We start from the raw sequence: 21,231 nt of genomic DNA, 5'->3' as shown, positions 1-21,231 counted from the left end.
GTGTTTACTTGGTTGGTTCTGAGTAGCTGTGGGACTGGCGAGTGAGAGAGATTTGCCCTGACCGTGGGCCAGGCAGGAAAACTCTAGCTACACCAGGCACATGCAGCTAAGAAACCCATACACATAAAAATAACAAGCAAATTTTTTTTAATTTATTATTTATACATATGTATTTTGTGGGTGCCCACAGAAACCCCTAGAAGGTGTCTCATGCCCTGGATCTGGCAATTGTGAGCCAACCAAAATAAGTGCTAGAAACCAAATGGGTCTTCTGAAAGAGCAGCTAGTGCTCTTAACCACTGACCCATCTCACCAGCCCCATAAAACACCCATTGTTAAATGACCCAATTATTTGAAAACTACATTAAGCCTAGTGGAATACTGAGAAGACATGAATTCAACATAATTTAAAAGTAGCCATAGGTACAGTAGTGCATGCATGTAATGTGCTAGTCAAATGAAACCCTATCTCAAAAGAAATCAAAATAAGTAACAGAACAAAATTAGAAAACTAATATTACTACATTTGATGGCCTCTTGGCTGCTGAGCAGTCCCTTTCCCAACCCAGTCCCTGATACTGAGCATCTCCCTCACAGGTTCCGTCCCAAACCCCCAGAATAATAGGAGGGCTTAAGCAGCCCTATGTAGCACGAATCTTAAACGTTCTTATTAATAAAAACAAACCCAGAGCCAGGTATTGGGGTGAACACTGAATGATCAGAGAAACAGAACAAGCCACAGCCACCTCACCTTGCCAATTCCTCAGCTGATCCTGTTTCCTCAGACCGGAAGCCTCTGAGTCTTCATCCAAAATGAATATCAGCTGAACTACTGCTCAAAAACCTAAAAGCTTAACCAGGCTAGTTCCTGGTCCTCATACCTTATATTTTTCTGCTTTCTGCCATCACTTCTTGAGATTAAAGGTGTGAGTCACTGTGCCTGGCTGTTTCCAGTGTGGCTTTGAACTCACAGAGATGCAGACAGATCTCTGCCTCTGGAATGCTGGGATTAAAGGCATGTGCTACCACTGCCTAACCTCTATGTTTAGTATTATGGCTGTTCTGTTCTCTGACCCCCAGATAAGTTTATTGGGGTGCACAATATATCAACCACATCCCTACTCTCTTAAAATACCATCAAGAAAAGTTCATATCTCTCTCTCTCTCTCTCTCTCTCTCTCTCTCACACACACACACACACACACACACACACACACACACACACAAAATACACTACCCCCAGGACATTGAAGGAGGAAGATCATCATGAGCTAAAGAGCAGCCTGGGTTATTTAGTAAGATGCTGTTCCAAAAAGAAATAGGGGATGGAGAGACTGATTATTGGTTAACAACACTTGCTGCTCAATCATGAGAACTAGAGTTTAGATTACAGCACACAAAAATGGTGGCACACACACACCTGTGAGTCCAGGTCCAAAGGATCCAGTGCCCTCTTATTGCCTCCACTGGCACCCACCTACACATGTGCACATACACATACAAATAAAAACATTTTAATAAATAAATCAATAAATATAGAAACAACAGAACATACTACCAACTAAGTTCATAATTAACCTTAGATAATTATTTCACTCCAATATGTACTTTTAGGAGTGTATTTAAAAATACATTGTCCAAAGATCTACTTCTGAGTCATAAGAAGGGTTGTGGTAGTACACACCTTGAATCCCACATTTGGGAGGCAGAAGCAGAAGCAGGCAGATCTCTGAGTTCAAGGCCTGTCTAGTTTACAGAGCAAGTTCCAGGCCAGCCAGGGCTATGGAGAGAAACCCTATCTCAAAAAAACAAAATGACAATAAAAGAATGAGTCCTTAAATTAAAAAAGGTTACATTTCTTTATTTCATGTGTGTATGTATGCATTCTGGTGCCATGGCAATAGAGTTGAGGTCAGAGGACAACTTTCATGAGTTGGTTCTCTCCTTCTGCCACATGAGTCATGGGGATCCCATTCAGGTCACCAGGAAGCTAGCCACCTCACCAAACGTAAAATTATTTTATTTTTAGGGGCTGGAGAGATGACTCAATGGTTATGAGTATTTGCTGCTTTTCCAGAGGACCAGGGCTCAGTGTCTATCACCCATATGGTGCCCGAGAACCATCTGTAACTCCAGTTGCAGGAGACACGATGGCTTCTTTTGGGCTCCACAGGCACTGTATACATGTGGTGCACAGACACACATGCAGGCAAAACACCCATAGATATCAAATTTTTAAATTGTTTTAAAAAATAAATAATAAATGGGACTCAACAACCAGCAACTGATAAACATATTTATAACTCTCAGAACATCTTCCATCAGGTTTTCTAATTTCTGGAGAATTCTACACAAATTATTTTGCATCACATTTTATACTGCTTGCTTGTTTCTAGAAGTGGACTGCATGAAGAAACTTCACAGGATTTTGAAGCTCTTTATTATAACCAAGTTTTCTTTTTCCCGTTCCCAAAAGAGTTTGATCCAGCATGTATTCAAACATGTAGACCAGCTGAAGACTTCTGTACATTATTCTAATGCACATTTCCCAATCAGAGTGTGGTATTTTTAAGGTTTTTCTTTAATTAATTAATATATTTATCTTTATGTGGAAAGGGGGTGGGATGAACATACAACACTGTGTGTATGGAGGTCAGAGGACAACTTGGAAGAGTTGGTTCTCTCCTTCTGGGAATCAACTCATGTCATCGGGCTTGGCAGCAAAGACCTTTACTCACTGACCCATTCCACCAAACCCATTTTTTGAAATTTCTGAATTGAGACGTCCTTCCACATATTACACTAATACACATTTTCTTCATTAACCACTGTCAAGTTTGCTAGAATGGACTTGTGATAACGGGAACTTTCCACACTCTACAATGAAGGATACCTTCAAGTGTGGCTGCTTGTACATCTTTGAGAGAAATCACAGCAAGACAGATATGCCACATTGCTTGTGCCCATATGGTTTTCTCCAGTGTGAGTTTAATCAAACAAATTCAAAAGCTAGAAGGCTTTCTTGCATAGTTTGCAGGATAGAGGGGGGTTTCGTTAGACTATGAACAAATTGTTTCATGACAAAGGATGCCCATATTGATAGTATTCACAGGGTGTAAAAGTTATTCTTCTTGATGTCATGACAAAATACCATACAAAAACAACTTACATAAATGCTTATCTTATCTTTAAAAATGGTTCATTTTAGCAGGGAAGGCATGGTGGTGAGCTGGAAGACAAATGCTGGTGCTCTGTTAGTTTACTCCTTTCTCAGTATTTATTCAGTCTGGGCCCCAAGCCATGAGATGAGACCCAAAGTGGGTCTTCCCTTCTCAGTTACATCTCTCTGGATGTGCCATAAGTGTTTGTTTTTGTTTGTTTGTTTCTTAGGTGATTATAAATCCAGCCAGGTTGACAAAAAAAATTAGCCATCATCAAGTCTACCTCTAAAGCTGATGCCCAGAACCATCCTTCTTCATCATACTGTTCTATCCCTGGCCCTCAAAGGTTTGTGGCCATCTCATAAAGCAAAAATAATCCATTCCAACTTCAAAAGTCCCCACAGTCTTAGTACTTTAAACACTGTATGGTCCAAAGTCCAAACACTTTTTTTTTTTTTTTAGACTCAAGGCAATCTTGGAACTGTGAGTCCTTAGAAAACCAAGAGAGGTTACAAAGCTGAATATACAATGCTATGTAATAAACATTTCCATTCCAAAAGGGAGAACTGAGAATATAGCAGAGAAATACTGTGCCAAAAGCAAGGCCAAAACCCAGAAACACAATCATCAAATCCTGAAGATATTTGTCAGCATCTAGAGCTATTGTTGATATCATCTGAGCGCCATTAGCCTTCTATAAACCCACTCCTCCATTTCTGTACCCTGCAGCACCCATTGCACTAGACTGGTTCTACTCCCTACCTCCTTAACAGACTAAGCAGGGTCCTGGCATTTCCTAGAATCACTGCTGTAACACAAGGCTCACCTTCACAGCTTCACAACAGTGAAAGGCGGCCTTTCAGGACATCCTTTCATAAAATTTGAATGTGCTACACATTGCTTTCCTTGCAGGGAATCTAAATGTGACACATATCATCTGGCCTTAGTGGGCTTGGAGCAAGCTCCCATCTCAGGTCTGGTCTTGCATTTTGCATGAAGGATGCTGTCAAGTTCTGATGCTGGCTGGAGATGTAGACTGGCCCCCTTCGAGTGGAACTGAAATAGCCCATGTGTCTTAGTGGTTGAACCAGGAAAAAAAATACTTCCCTAGGCAATTATTTTGAACAAGAGATCACTTCAGTCTCTCCTTTCAAACAATTGTATACACTTACAAGCTAGAGTCTTCAATGGGAGGACTATGCCCTCAATGTATCGTTGCTATTGTCCCAGTGCAAAATGCATGCTTTATTCTTAGCTGTGCTAATCTTTTTAACAATCACAGCTCCCCACCATGCATTCCTTTTGTGCAGCATTAAATTCACTTATGATTTTCTCAACAAACTAGACATTTTTTACATCTCTCTCTCTTCCTCTCCATCTCTCTGCAAACCTAGGTAAGAGTAGTGAGCAATAACCACGACACACTGAATACTACACTGTCTTCAAATTGCCTTGATCTAGTAAAATGTCCTTTAATTAAACCTCACTCAAATTCTTTAGACATGGGCAGAATGAAACCAGATTATTTGTCAAAATGTAATATGCATAGTTCCTAGTCCATTTCCCAATAAAGCACTCATTCTTTTCTGAAACCTAATGAGCATTCTTTATTTTCTGCATTTCTATTGGCATTTTGACCTTCCACACTCCCACCTAAATGGCCATCTAAACTCTTTATAGTGTTCTAGGGCTTCTCTAGTTAACAGGTTCACACTCTTCTGCACAGGGTTTCACTTCAGAGTGAATTCGTTCATGTCTTTGCAAGGAACTGCACTGCAAGAATGCTTTTCCACATTGCTTACATGAATAAGGTTTCTCTCCACTATGAATCTTTTCGTGGTACCAAAGGGAACTGTGATAAGTGAAGGCTTTACCACACTGCTTGCATATATATGGTTTCTCTCCACTATGGACCCTCTCATGGTCCCGAAGGGAACTATGTAGAGTAAAGGCTTTACCACACTGATTACATACAAAGCGTTTAACTGTACTGTGTGTTTGCTCATGTCTCTGAACCTGATTCAAAGAAGGAAAGGCTTTCCCACAGTGCCTACATATATAGGGTTTCTCTCCACTGTGAATCCTTTCATGACGTTGAAGGGAACTGGAAAAAGTAAATGCTTTCCCACATGGCTTACATACATAAGGTTTCTCTCCATTGTGAGTTCTTTCATGGCGTTGAAGAGAACTATAAAAAGTGAACAGTTTTCCACACTGCTTACATACACAAGGTTTCTCTCCACTATGAATCTTTTCATGATACTGAAGGTAACTATTTTTAGAGAAGGCTTTCCCACATTGTTTACATATATAAGACTTTATTCCAGTGTGAGTCTGTTCATGCCTTTGAACCTCACTCAAACATGAAAAGAGTTTCCCACAGTGCTTACATCCACAGGATTTCTCCCCACTATGAATTCGTTCATGTCTTTGTAAGGACCTGCACAATGTGAAAGCTTTACCACACTGTTTACATCCATAGGGTTTCTCTCCAGTATGAGTCCTTTCATGATGATAAAGGGAATTCTGTGTTCTGAAAGCTTTATCACATTGCTTACATACATAGGGTTTCTCTCCAATGTGAGTCCTTTCATGGTGATGAAGGGAATTGTGTGTAGTGAAGGCTTTACCACATTGTTTACATACATAGGGCTTTTCTTCACTGTGAATCCTTTCATGGCATCTCAAATAATTAGAATGAGTGAATGCTTTCCCACAATGCTTACAATCATAAGGTTTCTCTCCACTGTGGATCCTTTCATGATATCGAAGAACACTGTGAACATAAAAAGCTTTACCACATTGCTTACATTCATAGGGTTTCCATCCACTGTGAATTCGTTCATGTCTTTGCAAATATCTGTAGAGCATGAAAGATTTTCCACATTGTTTACATTCATAAGGTTTTTCTCCGGTGTGAATCTTCTCATGGCATCGGAGAGAAGTGTGTGTAGTAAAGGCTTTCCCACATTGCTTACATGCATATGGTTTCTCTCCAGTATGAATCCTTTCATGACATCTCAAGGAACCAGAACGAGTAAATGTTTTCTCACAGTACTTACAAACATAGGGTCTTTCTTCACGATGTACCTTTTCATGGCATTCAAGGTAAGCAGGATTAGGGAAGTCCTTATCACATTGTTTACGCACATGTACCTTCTCTCCAATATGAGAACTTGAATGCATAAAAAGTGAAGTGGAATAGGCAAAATCTTTAGTACATTTCTTACACTTACATGGACCATTACCCTTGTGTGTTATCATTTGTCTTTCGGTAACATTGTTCCTGAATTCTTTCCTATACTGTTTGCATACATCTGGTTTCTTTGAAGCATGAATTCTTTCAAGTATCTGGGAGGGATTATCACTAAAAGTTTTTCCACATTGTTTACTTTCATAAAGTTTATCTTCAGCTTGAGTTCTCGTATGCACCAGAAGGCACTGGGGGAAGCTGGAGTTGTTTGTACATTCCTTACATTCATACAGCTGCTTTGCATATTTCTGATACTCATATGGTTTGTGTCCAAATTGAACTGTGATAGGCACATTTAAGGATGAATAACCATTGAGGACATTTCTACACACATGCCTTTCACATGGCTTGAACCTAAGAGGATTATCTTTATATAGAGTAGGATCTAGAATCCAGCTGAAATTTTCTACACATTGATTATCTTCATTATGTTCATAAAGACTCTTTCCCATTTGACTTCTGAAAAAACAAGGTTTTATTATTATTTTCCAATAAAATAACAATTTTATACACTAAGAAGTTTTAAACACAACCAGATGAATATTGTACAGTGTGGCTTGAGGTCGTTATTATCATAGTGGTATTCCTAGAAAGTTTTACTTTTTCCTATTGTTTTGATTTTTGTCTTTTTTTTAAGGTGCATAGGTGTTTTGAGACAGAATATCAAACTGTGCCCCAGTGGTAAGGCAAGTCTATGATGCCAACACTTGGGAGGTGAAGGCTGGAGGATCAGGGGCTAAGGCCAAGTTCAGGGTCATAATCAGTTTGAGGCTAGCTTAGGCAATACAAGGCCCTATCTCCAAAACAATAATTAAGAGGCTAGAGGGAGAGCTCAGGAGTTGAGAACAAATACTGCTCCCCCATAGGACCTGAGTTCAGCTCTTAGTACCCATGTCAGACTGCTCACAACCACCTGTAACTCCAGATCCAGGGTGAACTGACAATTCTGTGGTTTCTGTGGACACCTACAGTCACATGCACACACCTATGCATATATATGTAACTTAAAAATAAGCCTTTAAAAAGATAATAGTAACAAATAAGTATCCCTTAAAGCAACATTTTCATGCTATGAGCATCTAAAATATAAAAATATGTTGAGTTCAGGGATTTTCTACATATAGATAGTTAACCTATGTGCGTTTATAGAGACAGTTTTCTGAAGGTCCATTAATTGGGGTTTGGACCATCTATATCATTTGGTTTGTTTTTAAAATTCCTTCTCATTCGAAGATGAATATTGCTTCATTTTTTGAGGGCAACTTACTTTGGATTTCTCTGGGAACTTCTGTAGTCTTTTTCAAAGTTCTGGTCTTCCTGTTCCATTCCTAAATGCAGGCCCAGAAAAACAACTGACTTACTATAGCATTATACAAAAGTATGAAACTCTAGATAATTTCATGATATAATCTAGTATATTGGCCAAAATTTCCCTTTGTATATTCCACAACGTATGAATGTGCACTGATGAACAGGATGTACTTGATTACATAATAAGGCGACCTCATTCTTACCTATGGCAGCCAAGTTCCTGAATATTTCCTGCATCACATCTCTGTAGAGCTTCTTTTGAGAAGGACTCAGCAGTGCCCACTCTTCCATACTGAACTTTACAGCCACATCCTCAAAGGTCACAGACTCCTAAAATATGCCACATATTTCTAAGAGAAGGGTAAGTAACAACATTGGTGATCTAAAATCAGATTATAAGTCACATGATGCTGGCAACCTCCACACAAAAATTCTCACATTAGACTGGAACCATAAAGTGACAGCAACAGCCAAATACTGGGAACTTGTACTTGTAGTAAATTTCAAAGTTATGGTCTTCCTGTTCCATTCCTAAATGCAGGCCCAGAAAAATAACTGACTTACTATAGCATTATACAAAAATATGAAACTCTAGATAATTTCATGATATAACAGAGAATATGGTACATTGGCCAAAATTTCTCTTTGTATATTCTATAACATATGGGTGTGCACCCACTGTATTGCTATATAACCCTAGTAACTATAAACTGAGCCTGCTGCATTGTTCTTTTTTTCAATATTTATTTGAGCTGGGTGGTAGTGATGTATGCCTTTAATCCAGCACTCAGAAGGCAGAGGCAGATGGATCTCGGAGTTCTGGGCCAGCCTGGTCTACAGAGTGAGTTCCAGGACAGCCAGGGCTATACAGAGGAACCTTGTCTGCTGTGGGATGGTCTGTATGTAAAATTGCTCTGATTGGTCAATAAATAAAACACTGATTGGCCAGTGGCCATGCAGGAAGTATAGGCGGGACTAACAGAGAGGAGAATTGAGAGAACAGGAAGGTGGGAGGAGACACTGCCAGCCGCCGCCATGAGAAGCAGCATGTGAAGACACTGGTAAGCCACGAGCCACGTGGCAAGGTATAGATTTATAGAAATGGATTAATTTAAGATGTAAGAACAGTTAGCAGAAGCCTGCCACGGCCACACAGTTTGTAAGCAATATAAGTCTCTGTGTTTACTTGGTTGGATCTGAGCGGCTGTGGGACTGGCAGGTGACAGAGATTTGTCCTGACTGTGGCCAGGCAGGAAAACTCTAGCTACACTTGTCTCAAAAACAAAAACAAACAATGACAAAAAAACCTATTATCTATTGGTTTATTCTGGTTTATATGCTAAGGTGTTTATATAAAGGTCTGGAAGCTGGTTATCTTTCCACAGTGTGAGTCAACCTACTTGGAGGCTGGTGTCTTCACCCACAGAGCCATCTTACCAGCCTTCTTAGAAATTCTTGAGTACCAATTCAAACCTTTTGCAGGATCTGGTGCCTGATACTGGAATAGACTGAATGAGCCCAGGAAAATCAGCCTGCTACTCCAGCTCAGGCTAAAAATATATTTTAATTGATGTTTTCTCTAGATATTTGCAAGTTTTTGACATACCTATCAGAAGGAGCCTATCTGATGACAAAATAATCTCCAGATTATGAATCCCTAAAGATCTCCTCAGAAAGAGAATGCCTAACCCTTCTTGAGGCAACTTTGTATGAAGGAAAACAAGGGCATGTTCTGTGAATGCACAGGTTAACAACTTTAGTAAGTCTGCATCTAATATCTCAACTGTCAACCCTGTATTAAATACTAAAACAAAACAAAACAAAACAAAACTTATGAATTCTCTATGCAAATAGGAAAACATACCAGCTCTTCCTGGAAAATGTCAAAGGACTCATGAAATAATGAGAATATTGTTAGCAAGAGCTCACTGTTCTCTCCAAAAAAATCATCTCTTACATATATTTATAAAGTTGTTTCCCAAAGCAGACCTTTAGTACATCAAAACAAAACCTTTATCTAGTCAAACAAAAGAAAACCCTTTGAGGCTGGGGATGCATCTCAGTGAAGCACTGACATTATGTGTGGGGCTATGGGTTCAATCCTCAATACAAAGAAGTGTAGTATATGAACTCTAGTACATGCCTTTCCATATGCATGTGTTAGAGTAGACTTCTGCTCTACTTTTATGATGATGTCCTTAAAAACAAACAAAAAACCTTTCCCTTTTAAGTTGTATTTTTCAGGGTCTTTTTATCACAGCAACCAGAAATGAAATTGGGATAGTCTCAGAGTCAATTGAAAGTCCTAAGTTACTGGGTCTTTTGCTAGCATCACTTGTGAACAAAACGTCTGGTTTCTGCTGAACACCAATCAACATTCAAATACTAGGTGTACTACAATTCAATCCTGACTATACCCAGTATTAGCCAAGTCCTGAAGGACTGAGGGCTCAGTACCAACACACATCTCTACCACAGATGCCAAGCCAAAGCATCCATTTGTTCTTCTATGCCCCATCTATTTTTCCAGACATTATAGACATCTGGCAGTGAATAACCTCATTAGCATGAATTCAGATAGTACATGAAAGGAGCTTATGGTAAACATTCAGATACTCCTACTGCTCTAGAAATTCTAAGGGTTTTGAGTTCTCTGTAGATGAAACAAGGACAAAGGCAACTAATTTTTAAATTTTAGTATATACTTCAAAAACCATCAAACTCTAAAACTCTTACCTGCAATAGGTTCTCAAAGTGTCTCCCAGACTATCTATCCCCCATAGACTTTCTAATTGTAGTGGAGGGAGGAACATTTATTTATTTGTTTATTTGCACAGAGGGGGAGCATGTGGCACAAGCATGTGTGGAGGTCAAAGTACAACTAGGAGTTGGTTCTTGCCTTCCACCATGTGAGTATCTGGGATTGAACTCAGGTCATCAGCCTTGGCAGCATGGTGTTCACCACCGCAGCCTCAAACTTGCTAGGTAGTTCTTGAACTTCTGATCCTTCTGCACTCCACCCCCAGAGTACTGGGATGACAGGCCTGCAGCACCACACTCAGTGCTTCTATGTGGTACCACTCATCCAATCCAGGGCTTCATGCATACTAGACAAGTACTCTGCCAACTGAGTTATATCCTCACAGTCTACCTTAAAGACTCCCAATTCCCACAAATTATATTCTAACTGGCACCTCACTATATTTGAAAATAAACAGTTGGAGATGCTAAATATTACTTAAGTCTTACAATTCTTATAAACTCTTAGCCAGCCAATCTATTTCTATTCCCAAGAAACAACCTAGTACAACCAAATACCATGCCTTTTTAGATGATATCTCTTTTTCAAACCTAAGACTGGGCCAGGGCCAGACACACACTTTCCAGATTACCAATTTTTGCCTAAAAAAAATATGAAAAGTTTAACTGATTAGTAGCAGATCACACTTTTTTGGAGGGAGTCAGGGGGTGAATCAGGTAAAGACTAGCCTGGAGAATTGCCTAATCCAGGATGATCCTATGACAATGCTCCTGCCTCAGATTACAAGCAGGTTCCAACACACCGGGCTTGGGAAACTCATTAAGGAGACTTTCCTTAAAGCTCTCCTTCAGAAGCTAGGATTTTGATCCACCCTCTGCCTGAGCCAGCACACAGCCCTTCTTGATTGACAGCCCAAGAATGGGCTGATCTCAAGGGATAATACTCTCTAGTCTAAGGTCTGATTTTGCCTCCTTTTCTTGTTCTTTCCTAGACAGTAAAGGCTTTAACTGCCTAACCCATGATATACCAGACCTAAAGACCTTGCAGATTGCTGTTTCCATACATTCAGATAAAGTCAGGCCCTACCCCGGTAAACATTTAAAAACAAAACCAAACCAATGTGTATGGGCTGGAGAGATAACCCCATTGATTAAGAACTTTCTGCTCTTTTAGAGGACCAAAGTTCAGTTCTCAGCACCTGCATTCTTGAGCACATACCCACACATATGCACACATGAATAAAAGCAAATCTTTTACAGAAAATGAAAAGGAGGAAAAAGAGGAGAGAGGGGAAGACAATGTGTAGATACAGCTCTTGGAATAACAAGTACAACCTCAGAAAAATAGACACTTCTCCCTTGCATTCCAAACTACAGGCACACGTATATGAATCCTAGTTCTCCAGTGTCTCATTACCAAGTGATCCTCTTCCTGTGGTAAGTCAATTCTCTCCATCATGTGGATTCCAGGGATGAACGCATTAAGTCATCGAGCTTGTCTACAAGCACCTTTACCCACTTAGCCATCTCACTGGCCCACTTTTTCTGTGTGTGTCAGAGAAGGACCTCAGATGTTCACCTTCCACTTTGTTTGAGGTAAGATCTCTATTGGTCACTGTTGTGCATACCCAGGTCAGCTGGCCCAACAGCTTCAGAGGATTCTTCTGTATCCACCTCTCATCTCATCACAGGAACACTGGGAGTACAGGTGTGCACTACCACATCTGCAGTTTAAACACGTTCTGAGGATTCAAACTTAGGTCCTAACACTTGCATGGCAAGTGATTTACTCACGGAGCCATCTCCTCAGCCCTAGGCAATTATGTAAAAGAGAAAATATCTAGTGTTTGAAGATTTCAGTAAAATTGAATCTCAGATTCAGTGTTTATATACATACATACATATATATATACATACATATATACATATATATGTATGTATGGGAAATTGTAAGACAAACAGAAATTGTTGCTTAACAAGTACTGCTTGCCAGCCACGGTAGCAAACTTCTCTAACACTAGCACTCAGGATGCAGAAACGGGATGGCTGCCACAAGACTGAGGGCAAGTTGGTCCACAAATCAAATTCCAGATGAGCCTTGGCTACACAGAAAATACCCTCTCAAAAATATAAAAGTAAAGCACAAATACCTATTTCTTCTAGACAATAAAGATGTCAGTCCTTTTAAAAACTTCTCATGGTTGTGTGTACTTGTTCTACTAATATTCTAGAGGCAAAGACAGAAAGATCACAAGTTTGAGGTCATCCTGAGGCAGGCAAGCATAGGGTAGTTTAGCAACCTGGGACTCTGTTCCGTTCGGGCCATGTACATACACTTCCTCTAACAATGAACATGACAAGCTAAACTCATTACCTGTACATACTCTAACAGCTCATCTCATCAAACAATGTACTGAACAGCCTGTTAGCCTGGGGCCTCTATCTTCATTGAGATACATAGATATACCTGCTTTAAATGATGGAAACAAGTTACCTTCAGCAATCCTCAAGAGCCATTTCTATTCAAACACTCTCGAATACAACCAAGAACCATGGGTCCAGTCTGGCCTAATCTGATTTTCAGTACATGTGCAGTAAGGCAAACTGTGTCTTCTGAGTGAACATTTAGGGAGAATCTTCTACTTCCCATCTTCCACTATGCATAATTGGGTATGTACATTATTAAAGTGAGACGCACTGTGAAAAGAGACATGCACAGTGGGCAAAGATCCACCTCATCTAAGCCTGTCAACCAAAGCAGGGATCTATCCTCACTACACCCATTCACAACCAAACTCCTCCTTCTCTTAAACTGTATAAAAGGAAGCCCCAAACTTCTACTTACTTTTTCATTCAGGTGGCCTGCTGTCTGTCCCTCTAGACAATGTAACAAAATGGTACTATGGTTTTTGCTTAGAATAAAGTTATCTTACTACTTTTGCACTCTGTGTGAGACTTTATTTCAAATCTTTGAGTAAGAGGTCTACAACTTAGAAACACCTGATCTAGACCCTAATAATTGGTAATAATTGGAGTTCATATAGTGAATTCAACTAAGGCTACACAGAGCAGTGGTTCTCAACCTTCCTAATGCTGTGACCCTTTAATACAGTTCCTCATGTTGTGGTGACCCCCAACCATAAAATTGTTTTCATTGCCACTTCATAACTGTAATTTTGCTAGTGTTATGATTCATAATGTAATATCTGTGTTTTCTGATGGTCTTAATGAACTCCTGTGAAAGGGTCATTCAACCCCCAAAAGAGGTTGTAACTCACAGGTTGAGAACTACTAACATAGAGAAACCCTGTCTCAATTAATTAATTTATTACAAATTATTAACAATAGGGGCTGGAGTGACAGCTCAGTGGTTAAGGACACCGACTGCTGTTGTGGAGAACCCAGGTTCAATTCCCCATCATCTATATAGCAGCTCACACAAATTCGTAACTCCAGTTCTAGGAACTGCAATGCCATGTTCTAGCCTCCAAGGTCATCAGGTGCACAGACATATACACAGCCAAAACATTCATACACATTAAAAGGACAATAATAAATTTAATAATTTATTTTTTATGTATTTTTATGTATTAATCATATATGTATTAATTTTTAAATGTATTAGTGATAAAGGCTTGTCTATACTACCTGCAAAACCAGGCATCAAAAGGGAGAAATTATTTAGCATCCAAGTGTCTTACCCTAGAATGTTTTAGAAAATTTTGTAATTCACCACTACATCTACCTCACTGTCATCCAAAAATATATTTACCCGCTTGCCCATCATCAAAAAATAATTTTTCCTATTTTTTTTCTGCTTTTTTTTTTTTTTTTTTTTTTTTTTTTTTTTTTTTTTTGAGATAGAGTTTCTCTATGTAGTTTTGGTGCCTGTCCTGGATCTCACTCTGTAGACCAGGCTGGCCTCGAACTCACAGAGATCCGCCTGGCTCTGCCTCCCAAGTGCTGGGATTAAAGGCTTACACCACCACCACCCGACTTATTTGTTGTTGTTGTTTTTTTTTTAACATTTTTATCGTGTGTGTGTGTGTGTGTGTGTGTGTGTGTGTGTGTGTGTGTATAGTTTCTTTTTATTTCTGTGCATTGATGTTTTGCCTGCATGTATGTCTATATGAAGATGTCAGGGCCCCTGGAACTGGAGTTACAGACAATTGTGAGTACCATATTGGCACTGGAAATTGAACCTGGTCCTTTGGAAGAGCAGTCAGTGGTCTTAACTGCTGAGCCATCTCTCCAGGCCCCAATTTTACTTGTTTCTAAGATTTTTATTTCCAGTAGCATTCTGAAGGCTGAGTCCTAAAACTCCATTTGAAGTCACCCTAAAAAAAAAAAAAAAAAAAAAAAAAAAAGACCAAGAAATGTAATATACTATGACAAGAAAAAACAGGTAAACTGAAAAAAAAAATGAGAGCTGGTGAAGTAGTTCAGTGGGTCTGGGTGCTTGCCACTACTAAACCTGATGACCTACGATCAATCTTTGGTGCCCTGAAGCTCACATCATACAATGGCAAAGCCAACTCCTGCTAGTTCCTCTGATTTCCACATGCACACTGTGGTATGAGTGTGTGCACGTACACACACACACACACACACACACACACACACACATACATTTAAATACATAAAAAGGATGATATGACCATATGAAACTCCCTCTAAATTTATACCTCTATTCCCATACATTAGTGAATCTCTCAGACCTCATTAGAGAAGTTTCTCTGTTCAGTGACTATCAGTTGAGTGCAGAAACTCACAATTGGTGAAGATACCAAGAATAAGTGTCTGCAGAGCACTAGCCACAAACGGGATGCCTATAGCATATCACTACAACCCCTCTCCCCAGTATGGCTTAATAACTACCATGAAGAAGAGCTAAAAGTCCTAAGAGCCAGAAGTAGGAGAAGACCAGAGTAAAACAGTGTCTTCTGGACACAACAGACCATTGCACTCATGAACTCACAGCAGCTGTGGTTGCCTGCACAACATCTGTCCAGGATCAAGCAATCAACATTCTGACATGGAGACAGGAAGTGTTCATTGGCTGTTACCCCTAGATGAGGAGTTATTGACAGTTGATGGCTTCTGAAGAAGGAAATTTTTTTTTTAAGAACATAGCTCCTAAATGAAAGAGCTGACTTGACAGAGGGAGCCATTACGGGGTTAGGGAGGAAGCTGATGCTAGGGAAATCCCCAGGAACCCACAATGATGACCCCAACTAAGACTCCTAGCAATAATGGAGAGGGTGCCTGAACTAGCCTTCCCTTGTAGTCAGATTGGTGACTACCCTAATTTTCATCATAGAACCTACATCCAGAGACTCATGGAAGCAGATGCAGAGACCCAGCCAAGCACTTGGCCAAGCTCCTGGAGATCAGCTAAAGAGAGGAAGGAGGGACTATAGGAGAAAGGATGGGTCAAAATCATGATGGAGAAAACCACAAAGACAGCTGACCCAAGCTAGTGGGAGCTCACGGACTCTGAACTGATAGCTGGGAAGCCTGCATGGGACTGAACTAGGCCTTTTGAATATGGGTAGCAGTTGTGTGGCTTGATCTATTTGTGGGGCCCCTGGCAGGGAGACCAGGACTTATCCCAGGTACATGAACTGGCTTTTAGAGTCCATTCCCTATGGTAGGATTTCTTGCTCAGCATTGATCCAGTGAGGAGGGGCTTTAACCTACCCCAGCTTGGTATGCCAGCCTGTGTTAACTACCCAAGGGAGGCCTTACCCCCTATGAGGAGTGGATGGAGGATGGGGTCAGGGAGAGGTGGGGGGGATTGGGAGAAGGGGGGAGAGGGAGAACTGTGGTTGATATGTAAAATGAAAAAATAAATAAAATGTAAAAAAAAAAAAAAAAAAGAATGTAGCTCCTAGTAAGTTAACTACTCTCCAGTGGGTTGTCCCATATCTATTAGTTAAAAGGCCACTAAATTGGAATCAAATAGGTTATCAAAAAAAAAAAAAAAAGAGGACAAATACAAAGGTAGAAGTTGGGAGGGTTGAGAGCAGATCTGAGAGGAGTTATGGGGAAGAGTAGAGAGTGATGATCCATATATACTACATGCATGTAAGAAGTTCTCAAAAAATCAATAACATATTTAAAACACAAAAGAGAATGAGGTGCATAATAACAACAATAATAATAAATTAACAAATGTAACATAAACTTAGCTATTTAAATGTTCCCCTAAAATCCAAGTGTCTCTTTGGAACTTATGTTTGAAGTTGTTATGAAAATTGAAGAAGCTAACCAGGCAGTGGTGGTGCAAGCCTGTAATCCCAGCACTTGGGAGGCAGAGGCAGGTGATTCTCTGTGAGTTCCAGGCCAGCCTGATCTACAGAGAGAATTCCAGGACAGCCAGAGCTACACAGAGAAGCCTGGTCTTGAAAAACCAAAAAAAGAAAAGAAAGAAAATTGAAGAAGGCAGGTATGATGGGGCTGTAATTTCAGCACTCTGGCGGTGGAAGCAGAAGATGTTATAAGTTCAAGGCCAACCTGAGCTCCAGAGTGAATTCTATGCCAGCCTAGGTTACAGAGCAAGATTTTTGTCTCAAATAGATAAACAAGGAAAAAAATCAATCCAAATGCCGGGCGGTGGTGGCACACAACTTTAATCCCAGCACTCAGTAGGCAGAGGCAGGCGGATCTCTGTGAGTTCGAGGCCAGCCTGGTCTACAGAGCTAGTTCCAGGACAGGCTCCAAAACTACACAAAAAACCCTGTCTTGAAAAAAGAAAAAAAAAATTAATCCAAGAAAGAAAGGAAGGTGGGTGGGAAAAAAGAAAAGGGCTTAATGGATTGTTATGATGAAACAAATTAAGGCCTGGTCAATTTTGGATTAGAAGCCAGGCATGTCTGACTCAAGTTTTGGTGTTTTTGTTTCTGTTTCTTTGCTAAGAACAGAATATCATGTATCTCAGACTAGTGTTGACCTTCTGAGTGCCCCACCTCCACCTCCCACACCTGGAGATCACAGGCATTCGTCACCAAGCCCAGTCTGACTAGGGTTTTAAGAGAAGTCACAATATTACCTAGGATGCTCCTGACCCCGTCCATCCTGTTCACTGCAGTATTCAATGTCCATCACCACCAGGCATCCAACGTGTGTCTCCCAGGCCACATATGGCCGTATGCAAGCAAGGAGGGCTCTGAATGTGACACAAAATCGAAACTTGCCTAAAACATAGAGATTCTTGTTGCTGCTATGCTTGTGCAGTTCTAAAACATGAACTGCAGAGATGACAACATGTTGCAATATTTAAAGGTTGTACACTCCTGTTTGAGTTCTGTGTGCCCAATATAAACTGGGCTGGCCAGGGCCTGGCATTGCCTTTAATGTGGTCAATTTTCTTGTCCTCTGAGATTGTTTTTCTCCCTTCAGAAATATGAGAGAACTTAGAAGGTAGAATCATTTCTACCTGTCTTCTCAATATCTAACTAGGGGACCACCTACAAGTATCAAAAAAAAAAAAATCAAACTTCTGTTAGGAAAAGGAAGCTGTAAGGTCACAAGGATGTACAAGGTTTCTCCTAGTCCCAGTGCATCCAATGAACACCTGAAAGGTCCTGTATCTCTATGCTAATATTCACAGATATTCACTCCAAAAAACTTGGACACTATTGGCATCTTGGGTCACCACTGTTTGACAATTCTAAAACCTAGGGCTAGAAAAAGAACAGGAAGTTATATTGAAGATATATCAGCCCATAAAATTTTCAAGACAGAACCTCAACCTAAAGGCATTCTGATAAGATGTCTACAGTTAGAGCTGGAGAGATGCCCAGCAGTTATGAGTCCTGGCTGTTCTTCCGGAGGATGTACCAGATGGCTGACAATCATCTGTAGCTCCAGTTGCAGGGGATCTGATGCCCTCTCTGGCCTCCACTGGCACCACATATTCACAGGACAAGAGACATGCATGCAGTCAAAACATCTATACACATAAAGATTTATGTCTGTAGTGATGGGAACTAAAAGAGGCACAAAGACGTTTTCCATGAGTGTGTCAGGCATCTGCTCTCCTCCCATTTAAAAGATGGACTTATTTCCTGGCTTATGAAAAAATGACAACTATAGTAAGGAATGTGAATCAAATGTTTTTGCTTTAAATTAGGAAGGTGGTGTTTGGGCATGTGGAAAGATACATGGAAATTCGGAGATTTAACTTACAGGTCTCTTGCTGTGGTTTGAATATATCTTGTCCCCTGTGAAACTAAGCTGGAAATCTAACATCCACTAGGAAATTTTAAGAGGTGGGACCTAAACCTGGTGGTGGTAGCGCATGCCTTTAATCTCAGCACTCAGGAGGCAGAGGCAGGTGGATCTCTGTGAGTTCCAGGCCAGCCTGGTCTTCAGAACGAGTTCCAGGACCACCAAGGCTGTTACACAGAGAAAGAAACGTTGTCTCAAAAACAAACAAACAAACAAACAAAAAGAGGTGAGACTTAAGCAGAGGAGATGACTCACTGGACATAAAGCACCTCCTACCGAACCTGAGGACATAGGCTCAATCCCTCAGACTCACAAGATAGAAGGAAAGAACCAACATCGGCAAGTTGTCCTCTGACCTCTACACATGTCATGGCAGGCACAAGCCTACACATATACACACACATATGCAGACTGTCTTAGTTAAGGTTTCTATTGCTTTGACAAAACACCATGACCAAAAAGCAAGTTGCAGGGGAACGGGTTTGCGTGGTTTACACTTCCACGTTGCTGTTCATCACTGAAGGACGTGACAGCAGGAACTCAAACAGAGCAGGAACCTGGAGACAGGAGCTGATGAAGAGGCCATGGAGGGGTGCTGCTTACTGGCTTGTTTCACATGGCTTGCTCAGCCTGCTTTCTTCTAGAACCCTGGACCACCATCCCAGAGATGGCACCTCACACAATGGGCTGGGCCCTCCCCAACTAATCACTAATTAAGAAATGCCTTACAGCTGGATCCTAAGGAGGCATTTTTCTCCGGTCAAGTTCCTTCCTTTCAGAGAAGTCTACTTTGTTTGTCCAGTTGACATAAGATGAGCCAGCACAAAGACTAAAGTAATAAATAATGTAGGAATAGTTTTTATTCAAAAGGAGGGGCAAGGTGAAACTTCTCTAGAGGATTTCAACTCAGCCCCCATTAATGAACTACTAGGTTCATTTCATGCATTGTAGCCCGATAGTTTCTCTGGTCTCATCCGGCCCCAAGGTCCCACAGCCATTTATAAAATAATCATTCAGAGGCTTAATATTAATTACCAATTGCATGGTCTATGGCAGGCTTCTTGCTAGTTAGCTCTTATAACTTGACCCATTTCTACTCATCTATAAGTTGCCACGTAGCCATGGCTTATCGGCATTTTCACATCTTGCTTCTCCTGGCGGTGCTGGTGATGCTGGCGTCTCTCTCCCATCTGCCTTTCTTCTTCCTGTCTCTCCAGTTGGAATGTACCGCCTAACCTTATTCTGCCTCACCATTGGCCAAACAGCTTTATTTATCAACCAATCAGAGCAACACATAGTCACAGCATACAGAAAGATATCCCACGGCAATGCATGAGTTAATGGGTTACCTCTCGTGGATCTGCCACAAAAGCTAATGTGACTAAGCCTTTCCTGAACTCAATGCATTCCTTTTTTTTTTTTAAATTAGTGCACAGAGTGATGGGTATTATAATGACATTTTCATACACATTTTGTTTTGATTGATTCTCCTCCCTCACTTTTCTCTTCTGCACCATCATCCCCAGTAAAATCAAAATGAGGTAGTTACTGGAATTAGATAGGGTTCCCCTTATAGTTTGTGGTGTCATTCATTGAGTTGATAAAGCTGGGCAAGAGCAGGTGTGGATGGGTAAAATGGCCCGGTCCCCTTTTCACCTTCATGTCTCATGGATTCTGTGAACCACTTCATCTGCTTCCTCACCCCGACCTGCCATGGTCTTCTTTCTCATTTCAGAACCTGTACCCAGGCTCACTCCCACATACAAACACATTTACAAAAACTTGAAGTTTGAGTCCAAATATGGGTGAGAAACGTGGTATTTGCTGGAGTCTGGGATACCTCAATATAATAATTTCCAGATCCATCCATTTGTCCTAAAAATTTTCATTTTCCTTTATGGCTGAATAAAATTATATGTCATAATGGGATGTATACCTCACTTTTTAACCCATTTAATTTGTTGAATTATTTCCTTGTTATTGTGCATAAAGCAGTAATAAACAAGAATCTGAAAGTAACTCTGTTATAGAATACAGATATATGCTCAGGAGTGGTAGATGACTGCTCTATTTTCATCCTTTTGAGCAACCTCCCCATATCAACCTACATCCTATTCCTTTTTGTGGCAGTGCTATGGTCTGTACCATCTCAGAACGTCAGCAATAAGGCCATAAGCAGATGGCACTCATCTTGGTCCGCAATGTTCAATCCGGAAAGACACAGACTGAATCAGCTAGGAAAACCCATGCGGCGAACACGGGGCTGTGGTCAGGAGTCCCTGCTTTGCATGTTAAACAACTTCAGGCCAGTCTGATCTGCTCTGGGCAGAACGCAGAGAGTGCGGGAGCCTGGCTTCCTCCGTGCAGAACCCACAAAGAAGTAGTCTCCCTTCACCCTCTGGACCACAAGAGAAGAACCGGGCAAGGACCTGTGTAGAGCCCCGCCCCGCCCAGGGACAGCACTAAGGGCTCTGTAGCCCCGGGGGAGGAGGAGCCTAAGGACGCTGGTGACCT

At 40.8% G+C, this 21,231-nt stretch overlaps 1 protein-coding gene across 1 annotated transcript; it reads right to left on the bottom strand.

Moving 5' to 3' along the window:
• Positions 1 to 2,328: 2,328 nt before the first annotated feature.
• On the bottom strand, positions 2,329 to 20,865 carry LOC131900416 (zinc finger protein 709-like). Its single transcript, XM_059251637.1, has 7 exons — positions 20,826 to 20,865; positions 17,537 to 17,735; positions 14,754 to 14,822; positions 11,118 to 11,127; positions 7,929 to 8,055; positions 7,682 to 7,742; positions 2,329 to 6,873 (listed from the first exon to the last, which is right to left on the bottom strand). Exons 1-7 carry the CDS (start codon positions 20,863 to 20,865, stop codon positions 4,857 to 4,859), a joined length of 2,523 nt encoding a protein of 840 aa, XP_059107620.1. The 3' UTR covers positions 2,329 to 4,856.
• Positions 20,866 to 21,231: the final 366 nt, after the last annotated feature.

This window comes from Peromyscus eremicus, unplaced genomic scaffold (assembly GCF_949786415.1).
Source record: "Peromyscus eremicus unplaced genomic scaffold, PerEre_H2_v1 PerEre#2#chr22_unloc_1, whole genome shotgun sequence".
NCBI lineage: Eukaryota > Metazoa > Chordata > Mammalia > Rodentia > Cricetidae > Peromyscus > Peromyscus eremicus.
This window is presented reverse-complemented; position numbering and strand designations above follow the sequence as displayed.

What these genes read in the sequence shown, in the direction of transcription:
- LOC131900416 (XM_059251637.1), bottom strand. Translation starts at nt 20,865, where the DNA reads ATGGTACAGACCATAGCACTGCCACAAAAAGGAATAGGAT. An exon ending in GCCACAAAAAGGAATAGGAT is followed by an intron (nt 17,736 to 20,825) that starts GTAGGTTGATAT and finishes TCATCTCTGCAG; the next exon opens with TTCATGTTTTAGAACTGCAC. An exon ending in CAGGAACTTGGCTGCCATAG is followed by an intron (nt 7,743 to 7,928) that starts GTAAGAATGAGG and finishes GCCTGCATTTAG; the next exon opens with GAATGGAACAGGAAGACCAG.